Source organism: Eriocheir sinensis, chromosome 36 (genome assembly GCF_024679095.1).
Source record: "Eriocheir sinensis breed Jianghai 21 chromosome 36, ASM2467909v1, whole genome shotgun sequence".
NCBI lineage: Eukaryota > Metazoa > Arthropoda > Malacostraca > Decapoda > Varunidae > Eriocheir > Eriocheir sinensis.
The window spans coordinates 12,594,904-12,606,999 of NC_066544.1; the positions used below are offsets into that span (position 1 = coordinate 12,594,904).

The window sequence follows — 12,096 nt, forward strand, 5'->3', positions numbered from 1 at the left end:
ACCACCACTTTTCTCTCCCCCCCCCATCCTCCTTTATCAAGTCGTCGGCAAGCAGCTTTACCGGGACCATTTAGCGTGAGTTCTCGAAGCGGTGACAGGCAAGGACGGAAGGTGCTGGAGGAGGCTTGCCCTGTGCTTCTTCAGGTGCTGGTGTGCTGTTACCTGGCCGTCTTGAGGTGCGGCGAGGGAACCAGAAAGCAAGGTATGTAGGTGCATGGAGGTCGTGTTTTGTTTTTGTTTAAGGTCTGTTCCCTTCTCCTATAATTCCTTCCCCTTCTGTCTCTCTCTCTCCGGCATGACCACAGATGTTGCGCCGACTAAACGAAACTTTCCAACTTTCCTTATTTTTGTTTACGATTCAGAGGTAACCAGTGTCGATTGTTTATGAGCTTCCTGTATAGAGGTTATTTTATTTGTAGTTCTGTGGCTCGTTTTCATAGATGCTTTCGGCTGTCACAACACAAGGGAGGTTAGTCTGACTCTCATTAGCGTTATTCAAGTTCATGGTGCAGAAGAATGGTCAAACTATCATCACCCGTGGATCGTGAAAATATTATTATAGCACCTCAACAAAAGGCTATCAGTTTATCAGTTATGGGTGTGCAAGTCCAGAGATGTTGAGAATATGGCCCTGAGTAATCGATCTGTGTATTGATATTAATTGCGCTATTTCCTAGTTCAATTGTCAAGTGAGTGTTGGATTTGCGAGGTTATTATTTTTTTTTACATCTTAGCTTATAGCGCCGGTGGGCTTTCTTCAGGGACTTAGCTGGTGGTTGGCCCGAGTCTGTTATGGCGCAGGCGATTTTTAGAGTGACGCCAATTATCACTGTATAGTTATTAATGTTATTTTTTCGCTTGTAATGGAAGCTCTATGGAAAGGTAGATAATATTATGGTCTCGTGAAGTATATAAGCGAAAAATCACTGGTTAAGTAGATTCATTAGGGTATTAGTATTGATATAAAGTTGATTAATATATTTATTATTCAAATGCGGTATCTTTTTCTAATCTACTCCTGTATTCGTCTGCTACACTGGTCTCATGAAGTATGTGTAAAAGTACTGGTTAAGAAGTTTCGATAGGGTATTACGTATTGATATAAAGGTAATATATTTATTTTTCAAAAGCGGTATCTCTTTTGCTAATCTGACCCTGTATTCGTCTTCTACAGTGGAATCGGTGGACTACATACACAAAGTTTCATCTGTTTAGCTTCCGCCACGATGAGGGTGCCGGCGGTGCTGCTGGTGGTGGCGTGGGTGGCGGGCGTGTGCCTCTGCCGGCCCGAGGATACGGCTTCCCCCGAGTGCGAGGAGGGGGAGGAGGAGGAGTGCTTCAACCTGGCCAGACAATACACCGGGACTCATGGTACTGATGACCATGACCACGACCATGACCATGACCACGATGAGATGCACGATATGGGTGCGATGGGTGGTATGGGGGGTGAGGATGATATGGGGGGCATGGATGAGATGGATGATATGGATGACATGGATGGTATGGGCGATATGGATATGGATGATATGGATGGCATGGGTGATATGGGTGGCGGGGATGATATGGATGGCATGGGTATGGGTGGCATGGGTGATGTGGATGGGGTGGATGATATGGATGATGTGGACATGGATGGCGTGGGTGATATGGATGACATGGATGATATGGGTGGGAGGGATGTTAGGAGCGTTATGGATGGTATGGGTTTTATGGGTGGCATGGGTTATATGGGTAGTGGTGATATGCGTGAGGATGATGGCGTGACGGATGACGATGTGGAGCATGTGAGAGTCAGCGGAGACGAGGACGAGGACACCACAACCACCACCACCACTGACCCCCCCTCCACCCCCCCTTCCATCCCCTCCTCTCCCATCGGTCCACCCAAGAGCCACCTCACCTCGACTAAACCACCGGATGACCTCAACACAGAGACCACCGATTCCACCACCGACTCCACTCCTGAAACCTCTACCCCCCTCGCCCCTGTTGGCCCACCTGTGCACCACCTAGCGCGTCAGGGGCCAAAAGGGGTCAGTCTGAGGCGGCCAAGACCGGGTCCCTTCCCCACACCTCATCGTTCGCCCCTGTAAGTGATGTATCCTGTTGACTGTTTCTGCCTTGTCTTGTCTTAGCAAAGGTGCCTCGTTCTGTTTATGTTACTTGGTGATAATTGCTGGTACTTTCTCCTGCTCTCCTTCACCCTACAATCATACTATTTCTTATTCTTATTCTTTGTCTTCGTCGTCTTCTTGTTCCTTGACCATCACTTCCTATCCATACGCCTCGTCATCCTCCTCCTCCTCCTCCTCCTCCTAATTTCATCTCTCTATCCCTTAAAAATACTTTCCTTACCTATAATAGCTCCAGTCTGCTCTTCGCTTTCTTGCATTACTCTGTTTAACTATCCTTTGTCTTACGCTGCCCTACAATTCTCTGCCTTGCCAAATGATGTCCTTCCTTACCTAGCTCTAATCTGCCCTACTCTTCCTTCCCTTATCCTCTCATACCTTCCTTTGTTTTACTTCGTCCTAATATCCTCTTGTCTTAACCTGTTCTACACTGTCTTATTCAACTCGTCCGTACCCTAAAGTGTCCCTCATTACCCTAGTCCTGCTCTGCCCTTCTCTCCCATCCTATACCCTGCCCTTCTCTGCCCTACTCTCCCATCTCTTACCCTACCCTACTCTCCCATCCTTTACCCTGCCCTTCTCTGCCCTACTCTCCCTTTCCTTACCCTACCCTGCTCTGCCCTACTCTCCCATCCCTTACCCTACCCTGCTCTGCCCTACTCTCCCTTTCCTTACCCTGCCCTGCTCTGCCTTAATCTCCCTTTCCTTACCCTGCCCTACGATGGCTTATTCAATTCAATCCTGCCCCTACATAAATCAGTTTTCCAATATTTTTTATTTTATTATTTTATATATCATACCGTACCTTACCTAATAATATCCATTCCATCTCATCCTAATCTAATCTCACTTTATTTTTCTAGTGTTTGTTTTTCTTCTTACTTAACCCTACCGTACGTACCCATCCCTATCCTAATCCCTCACCCCTACCCTGCTCTCCTAATCTTAACCTTTACTTTTCTTTCATTTATTCTTATTCATAACTCAACTTTCTTTCCCTACTCTACTACTATATTTTACTTTTTTTTTCTTATTTATACTCTAACATACATTTCTTTCCCTGCCCTAATTCCTCACCCCTGCCTTGCTCTCCATCTTTTTCTGTTTTATCAGGATGGCTGTAGCGGAAAATGTTAGTCAGCACACGAGTATTAGTATAACAGCTTCATTTATGTCGAGAAAGAGTGCTTGGGTTGGAGATATTTTTTCTTTCCTTTCTTCTCCTTCTCTGATTTGTATTCCTCGCTCCTCCTGGACAGCCTGGTTGGCCTGATCGGCTTCACCCTGCGAGGCGCCAACAACACCAGGAAGCGTGGCAGAGTGACGTTCAAAGTAAGGAAATGGGAATGTACTTTTGTCGAAGGTTGTTGTATTGTGCTGGATATTTCACCTCTGTTTATAGAAGGTAGTGGTAGTAGTTTTTTTTTTACAGCTCAAGGGCAACAAAAAAAAGGTGTGTGTTGTGCTGTATATTTCACCTCTACGTTTATCGAAGGTAGTGGTAGAGGTAGACTTTTTTACAGCTAAAGAAACCGCTCAAGGGCAACAAAGAAAAGGTGTGCATTGTGCTGTAGATTTCACCTCTACGTTTATCGAAGGGAGTGGTAGAGGTAGACTTTTTTACAGCTAAAGAAACAGCTCAAGGGCAACAAAGAAAAGGTGTGCATTGTGCTGTAGATTTCACCTCTACGTTTATCGAAGGGAGTGGTAGAGGTAGCTTTTTTTTTTACAGCTAAAGAAACAGCTCAAGGGCAACAAAAAAAAAAGTGTATTGTGCTGTATATTTCACCTCAACGTTTATCGAAGGTAGTGGTAGAGGTAGATTTTTTTACAGCTAAAGAAACAGCTTAAGGGCAACAAAGAAAAGGTGTGCATTGTGCTGTAGATTTCACCTCTACGTTTATCGAAGGTAGTGGTAGAGGTAGATTTTTTTACAGCTAAAGAAACAGCTTAAGGGCAACAAAGAAAAGGTGTGCATTGTGCTGTAGATTTCACCTCTACGTTTATCGAAGGGAGTGGTAGAGGTAGATTTTTTTACAGCTAAAGACGCGGCTAAAGGGCAACAAAAAAAAGGGGTAAAAAAAAAAAAGCCCGCTATTCGCTGTTCCCACAAAGTCAAAAGTAAGGAGCGGCCGAAAAAGGTCAATTTCGGGAGGAGCGGTGCCTTGCTTTGTGTTGTCACATGTACGCTTATTGAAGGTAGTGCATGGTCTTGTTCTGTAGACATTTCTCGTTTGTTTCCCCGAAGAATTAGCAGAAAGACTGGCCACAGGAGTAACATCGACGTGTCAATTCAAGCAGGTAGGTTATCTCATGAGTACGGGCCTGCTGTCTTTTTTTTTTTTTATAGCTTAGGAGACAGTTCAAGGGCGTAAAGGAAAATATATAAAAAAAGCCCGCTATTTACTGCTCCAGAATAGAAGTCAAAGGAGTGTCCAAAAAGTCTAGAATTACCATGATGAAAGATTAACCTCACATACAGTTAGCAGCATATGATCCATCCTCTCAATAAATCTTCATAACATCATTTGTTAAGAGTGCAGTAAGAAAGACTAATACCACATAACTTTAGCAGCATACTCCATTCTCTGTTTCGCTCATTCTTTACGTATATCGATCGTAAGAGCGTAATAAAATCAGAAAACTGTCACATAGCGTTAGCACCATACTCCATTCTCTCAAATTTTCGCTCGCTCCTCATTAATATCCTTCGTAAGTGTGCAATAATTTTAGGGGTAACTTCACAGGCACGTTGCAGGTCACACAAAGGATCACACGCCAGAGAGTCGTAAGGATATCAACTTTTTATCCTTCCAACAGACTATCCTGTATAACCTCAGTAAAGGATGGAAGGCGTCTTCAAACTCCTTCATCGCACCTTTGTACGGATTTTACCTCTTCAGCGTCCACGCCACCTCCACCAGGAACAGCAGCTTCAAGTGAGTGAGTTTGCGTGAGTTTGTGTATCTTTGCGTGTGCCATTGTGTTTGCGTGTGCCAGCGTGTAAGTTTGCGTGTCAGCGCCTGTGTTTGCGTGTGTGTTTGAATGTTTGTTTGTGTATGTTTATATTTGCGTTGTGTGTGTGTGTGTTCCTTGGCAGCTGTCCGTGGCCGGCGGTGTTGGTGGGGATGGGGGTTGTGAAGGGGTGAAGGGGGGGCTGCTAAATGTGTGACAGGGGGAGGGTTAAAGGGAGAGGAAGGGTTGCTACGTTCGGGATGGGAGGGGGGAGGTTGAAGGGGAGGCAGAAGGGGGGAGGGGGCTGATAAGTATGCTGCTTCTCACGGGCCATGTGTAGGTAGGGGCAGTGGTGGGCACTGCTAACCGAAAAGTTAGCTTCGCTAACTGGTAATCCACTAACTAAAAAGTTGGCTTCGCTTACGCTAAACCGCTAAACTGAGAAAGAAATAAGTGGAAGCTGACGCTAACTGCTAAATTTTGTTTATATGGATTTAGCTTCGGTTTAATATTTGGGCTCTAAAACCCCGTCTGTCCGTTAATGATAACCTCCTTGGGGTGGCACATGACGCACCAGAAGTGCAAGACATTGGCGTTCGTCATATCTCTTGATTTAAGGACAAAGTACTTTTCCTGGTGGGGCCAAGAGTTCTGGAACCTCTGGGACTCCTGGCCGTAAACTTGAGTGTCCTCCACCTCACCCACAGCTACTGCCGGCTCCCTAACAGGGTCAGCATCCTCAGGCGGAGCAACAACGTCATCACTCTGTTCACCTTCAATGACGTCGAAAGCGATAAACAAGGCGACAATAATGAACGCGACTACACGGTGACAACGTCGGAGCTGAACTGAACAAAGAGCCGAACAAGCAACACAAGGAGAAGAGAAAGAAGCCTCCAGTTTATCCTAAATCCATATATTTTACCAAAGATTTCCCGCTAATTTACGCATTTTTTAAAACTTGTGTTGTGACTTGTGTGTGTTGTGTTGTGACTTGTGTGTGTTGTGTTGTGACTTGTGTTGTGTTGTGACTTGTGTTGTGTTGTGACTTGTGTTGTGTTGTGACTTGTGTGTGTTGTGTTGTGACTTGTGTTGTGCCTCCCGCTGCAGGTTGGCGCTGTCGGTGAACGGCGTGCCTCAGGTATTCGCCTACGCCTCCCGCGGCTTCCGGCACGGCTGCGTCTCGGCCGTGCTGCGCCTCAAGCCCGGCTGGGTTGTGACCCTCGACCTGCAGCGCGGCGCCATCTACGAGCCCCCCGGCAGGAAGGACTACACAGTGCTCACCGGGCTCATCGTCAGCATAGACTTACGGAAGCGGTACGCAGACGAAGGCAGGATCAGATACCGGAAATTTTTGTAGCGGGCCTTTAGTTGCAGGATTTGTTTCTCCCCTTCCGCTGCCTCCCTAGTGTAAAAAAAAATGGTGTAAAAGTGAACCGGCGAGTGGCCCACGCGCAACGTTGCCAGATTGTCGTACTCAGCCTCTTGTTTGCCGATTTCCGACCTAAAAACTTCCTCCTCGACCCCAATAACTGCCTTCATATATAGTTATCGTTAAAATGGTTAAATATTGGTGTTTTTTGGCAATAGCTATGGCTCGGAAACCGGTAAATATGAGGCTCTGAGTACGATAATCTGGCAACGGTGCCCACGCGTCTCCGGCGAGCTGCGGCGGCGTGTGGCTTGGCGTTTTAATGGAGGTGCTGTATAAAGTAATGACCCAATGAGTGTTTTCTTCTCGTAGCGTTGACCTTTGTAACCAAGAACGAAACCGAACGTAATTAGGGCCGCATCACGCTGTTCCTCGATGATATCCAGACGTCACTGTGGTCAAAGTTTGTTGGTTCAAATCTACAAAAAAAAAAAAAACGGATTTGTTGGTTTTGTTATGGAGAGAAATTCAAATACATGGTTGTATCGATGGGACTGTTTGGACTGAATATATCAAAACATCAAGGAGGGGGGGTTGAAATTGTGAGAAATACTTCAATATTGTCATGAAAATATGCTTTGGAAACGAACCTTGTATGTCTGCCCTCAACATCAATGCATCCAGGTGGTGCTCGAAATTAAAACGGTTTCAGTATGACCAGGAACAACTATTTTGAAGCATATGTCATCCTGCACCAGACTGACCATAAATAAAATAGATCTATGGTAAGGTGACAATTAATATTCTAAAGACTTCACCTCTGCACCAGACTGACCATAAATAAAATAGATCTGTGCTACAATAAGTACTCTAAAGACTTCACCCCTCTATCCGAAACAGATATCTTTTGGTCACTCACTTGGCGAACTTTTTTCTTTCTTTTCCAATCAGTTGCTTCTTTTCCTGTAGATAAAAAGTCAGGACATACACAACTTCAGCCCTGCATTAAAAAAGTTCAAATATCCCCACCGGACGAAACTTTTTACACCTGACTGACGTGTTTTATTAATAACCTGTCCGGTGTCTGCTTATCCGTGTGCCCCGCCGCCGAGAGCAGAGCGTATTAAACCTAGAGCCGCTGCTGATTGGAGGAAGACGAGAACGAGGAGGAGGAGGAGGCGGAGGAGGAGGAAGAAGCGGCCGAGTGTAGCGCCGCGGCATTCAGCAGGTGGAGGGTCTGTGGTCACGCTGGTCGAGGTGGTCAGTGTATGCCGCCACAGGGACATGATCAAGGCTGCTTTGGGACACCAGATATAGATAGATAGATGGATGGATAGTGTGTATGGGGGGGAGGGGGGATGGATGGATAGTGTGTATGTGGGTGAGGGGTGGGGGGGGGGGCGAGGGTTTGTGTGTGTGTGTGTGTGTGTGTGTGTGTGTGTATCGTTCCCTCACTGAAGATCGTCGATGGGTCCGCCTACACTTGGTTCCAGGCTCGAGTGTTGCTCCTCATAACTGACTGTAACTTCCCTTTGTGAGTCCATGCATTCTCGCTCTCGGTGTCTGTCTTTCTCTCTTTCTCTGATATTTCTCTTTTTTTTCCCTTTTTCTTTCCTTCCCTCCATCTTTTTTTCCTCTCCTCCTTGTCTTCAGTGGTTTATCATCATCATTTCCCTTCTTCTCTTCCCTTTGTCCTCTCTTACCTTTCTTCCTTCTTCCTCCCTTTACCCTCCCTGTCCTAACTTCTTATTTTACTGTTATTCATGGTTGTTATTTTCTCTCTCTCTCTCTCTCTCTCTCTCTCTCTCTCTCTCTCTCTCTCTCTCTCTCTCTCTCTCTCTCTCTCTTTCTTTCTCTTTCTCTTTCTGTCTCGGGTTTACATTTTCTCCTTATTCCTCCATCTGCTTTCTCTATTTTTATTGCCCTTCCCTTTTGTCTTCCATTTTTTTTATTTTTCCTTAAGTCTTTCTCTGTGCACTCAATCTTCCTCTTTCTCTTCCTCTATATATCTTTCTCTTTTATATAGTTCTTTAGGTGCTTCTTTTTGCTTTTCTTCACATCTTCATTTATTCCATTCTCTCGTACATTATCTCTCTCTCTCTCTCTCTCTCTCTCTCTCTCTCTCTCTGTCTCTGTCTGTCTGTCTGTCTCTCTCTCTCTCTCTCTGTCTCTGTCTCTGTCTCTGTCTCTGTCTCTGTCTCTCTGTCTCTGTCTCACCTTGATTAAAGAGAGGCTGTTTCCTTCGTCCTCACCTCTTTGTCATTACGCAGGTGAGTCTTTGAGGTGCAAATGTCACACACACGGAGCGAAAGTGTATGAAGGTAACAGTGAAGCGTTTGTCCCATTTTCTTTCTCTGCAATATCAGGAAACAGCGGGAACTAAAAAAAAAAAAAATATTCCCTGCACACTGAATACGTAATTTCAAAGCATACACAGACACACACGGGAGAGGTAGAGGGGAGGGGAGGAGACTGAGAGCGTACGTGTGTGTGTGTGGGGTTGAAGTGTGTGTGTGTGTGTGTGGGGTGGGGGGGGTGGGGGGGGGAAGGGACATGAAGTATTAGTGTGTCAGGAAATTGTAATAACGTAAAATACTCACGCTTTTTCTTAACTATATGGTGTGTTATATTAAAAGTAAAGCAAGTTTTACCTTCTATGGGAGTGGCGAGTAGCGGACTGGTAAGCGTTTATTTTTTTTTACAGTGAAAGGCAAAATAAGGAATGTGTGAAGCGTCTGTCTTTTTTTTTCTTCTTTTCCTTACATAAATACAAGAACACAGAGGGAACTAAAAGAAATAAGGAAATACTCAAACTTTTCAAACTTGCCGAGTACTACATCAAGGTCCGTGTAGTTATTTTTACATTGAAAGGCAAAATAAGGACTGCGTGAAGCGTTTGTTCCGTTTTCTTTCTTTCTCTTACATAAATACAAGGACACAGCGGGAACTAAAGCAAATAAGGAGATACTCAAGCTTACTGTTAACTATATCAAGGTGTGTGTAGCTATTTTTACAGTGAGGCAAAATAAGGAATGTGAAGCGTTTGTCCCGTTTTCTTTCTTTCTCTTACATAAATACAAGGACACAGCGGGAACTAAAACAAATAAGGAAATACACAATGGGGAAGCAAGGACTAGAAATATATGGCAAAAAAAAAGAAAATGGAACTTAACTTTAGAATTACGTGTCTTAATTTAGTTTCTTTATCAGCTGTGTTATTTATTTACATATTTTGCATTATTTAGTTATTCTAGATCAGGATGTGTCGATGGTTAAAAATGTGCCTCAGGAAAACGTATTAACAGCACAAACTCCACTTGACTCCTCCACCTCAATATGTCCCACGACGCACCACTCTCTCCTCTTTGATGGATATCCTATTATCTTCAAAGTAAACCCTCCTCTTCCTCTTGGACTCCGAGGAAAACTAAGTCAATTAAAAGTTCTGCTGGACGCTCGCTCACTCGCTATCATCTCATTCCATTTTCAAGAACTCTTACCAACGCCATTTCTGGGAGCGAGTCTTGGCGGTCAGGCTGTTTCGGCGTCTCCCTCTGCCTTGTTTTGTGGGAGCAGCGGCAGCGAGCGAGGTCTGAAGTCGGTAATAGACGCTTCCTTCTCCCACATTATTTCTTTAGCTGTTTCTTTTTGCTTTCCTTCACATTTTCATTTTTTTTACACAAATGCGAAACAAGAACTAGAAGCATATGGTAAAGAAAACTATCCATGGAAATTCTAACACAACACAAAAAAACTACCCATGGAAATTCTAACACAACACAATAAAAACTACCCATGGAAATTCTAAAACAACACAAAAAAAAACTATGCATGGAAATTCTAACACAACACAAAAAAAAACTACCCATGGAAATTCTAACACGACAGAAAAAAAACTACCCATGGAAATTCTAACACAACACAAATTCTACGAAAACCTTATTGAATGTATTATGCTGAGACGCCGAAAGGTTAACAAAATATGACCCGGAGTCGCTCTATTGCGTCTATACTTTCCCCTTTGGCATTTAGTCCTTTACCACAAATACATACCTTTTGAGATATACTTTTTAGTGAACACATTTACTATTTCAAAGCACACACAAACGATCACACACACAAAGAGAGGTCAAAGGGGAGGGGAGGAGAAGGAGAGGGGGATTTAGGAATTGAGGACGTACGTGTTTGTGGGATGGAGGAGAAGGGAGGAAGGGGAAGAGGAGGAGCAAGAGGAAGTATTGGTGTGCAGGGAAAGCCTAGTAAGGGTTCTATTTTCCTTTGAGGTCTTGGGGCGCGGGGCGGGGTGGGAGGGACCTTAGCGGCGGGAGGAACCTTGGCAGAATAGATTACTTCGGCTTTGGGAGCGAGGGAGTCTGACTGAGGGAGTCCTGGGGGCAATTATGTGTGGATTATGAAGGCATCTATTGGGGCGTCCTGCAGGGAGAGAGAGGGAGAGGAGGGAGGGAGGGAGGGAGAGGGAGAGAGATGGAAGGAAAGAGAGAAGAAAATGAGGGAAGGAAAGAGAGGAAAGAGAAAAAGGAAGGAGAGGAGAGAGAGAGAGAGAGAGAGAGAGAGAGAGAGAGAGAGAGAGAGAGAGAGAGAGAGAGAGAGAGAGAGAGATTTGATATGATCTATTTATGACGCTCAGTGGGCGTCAGACAACTACAAAAATAGTGAAATACAATATTGTGGAAACATGAGACAAGGCTTAACGATAAACATGGACAAAATAATAAAGAATCAGGTACACATCAGGAGACAACAGATATCCATTAGCTAACACACACACACACACACACACACACACACACAGTACACCTTCCTCCCCCCCCACACATACATACATACATACATACATACATACACATAAACAGACTGACACACATACAAACAAACATAAATACCGTTAGACTGACAGAAACACAAGTAAATAGACATGAAAACCAACAAACTAACAAACAACCAGTAAAAAAAACACTCGAGGAAAGACAGAGGCAAACAGACCAAAGGATAATGGTGCTGTGGGGACTAATGGTGAGAAATGGTGTCTGTGGTGGTGGTGATGGTGGTGGTGGTGAAAGGGGGAAGGTGGTGAGGTGGTGATGGTAGTGGTGGTGAAGGTAGTGGAGGCAGGGGGGAGCGAAGTGGTGTGCTGGTAGTTACGTGTCTACTCCAAACGACACTCAGCCACCCAGCAGCCATTAACTGTATTAGGGATTGCAATTATTGATGGTTTCTGGTTCTTGTTGTGTGTTTGTTGATGATCTATTTCTTTTATTATTGCCTTCTAGTTTTCCTCCTTGTTTTTTGTTCTTCTCATCATCATTTCTACACTGATATCTTTGCATTCGTACTATAACACACAAACACACACACACACACACACACACACACAAACATACACGTACACCTCCCATACCCTACCGATTCCCCTCCGCAGTTTCGTTCGGGTCCTCGGGAAATGCCATTCGAAGCTTTGCCAATGCTTCCGCTGGCGTGTAACAGATGGCGCCAGTGATACTCAGAAGGGACGAAACAACCCTTCCTCGTCCTTCCTTTTCCCTCCTCCTACCTTCTCCCTCTCCCTCCTCCTTCCTACCCCCTCTCCATGGTGCTGGTTTGGTATTTCTGACG

At 44.8% G+C, this 12,096-nt stretch overlaps 1 protein-coding gene across 1 annotated transcript; it reads left to right on the plus strand.

Annotated features, from left to right (window-relative positions):
• Positions 1-35: 35 nt before the first annotated feature.
• LOC127007833 (uncharacterized) lies at positions 36-7,111 on the plus strand. The gene is made up of 5 exons (XM_050879223.1): positions 36-202; positions 1,175-2,092; positions 3,395-3,467; positions 4,956-5,074; positions 6,201-7,111. Exons 2-5 carry the CDS (start codon positions 1,227-1,229, stop codon positions 6,448-6,450), a joined length of 1,308 nt encoding a protein of 435 aa, XP_050735180.1. The 5' UTR covers positions 36-202; positions 1,175-1,226; the 3' UTR covers positions 6,451-7,111.
• The last annotated feature ends 4,985 nt before the right edge of the window (positions 7,112-12,096 follow it).

Coding starts and splice junctions, on each gene's coding strand:
- LOC127007833 (XM_050879223.1), top strand. CDS start 1,227: ATGAGGGTGCCGGCGGTGCTGCTGGTGGTGGCGTGGGTGGCGGGCGTG. Junction 2,093..3,394: donor ACACCTCATCGTTCGCCCCT/GTAAGTGATGTA, acceptor CCTCCTGGACAG/CCTGGTTGGCCTGATCGGCT. Junction 3,468..4,955: donor GTGGCAGAGTGACGTTCAAA/GTAAGGAAATGG, acceptor TCCTTCCAACAG/ACTATCCTGTATAACCTCAG.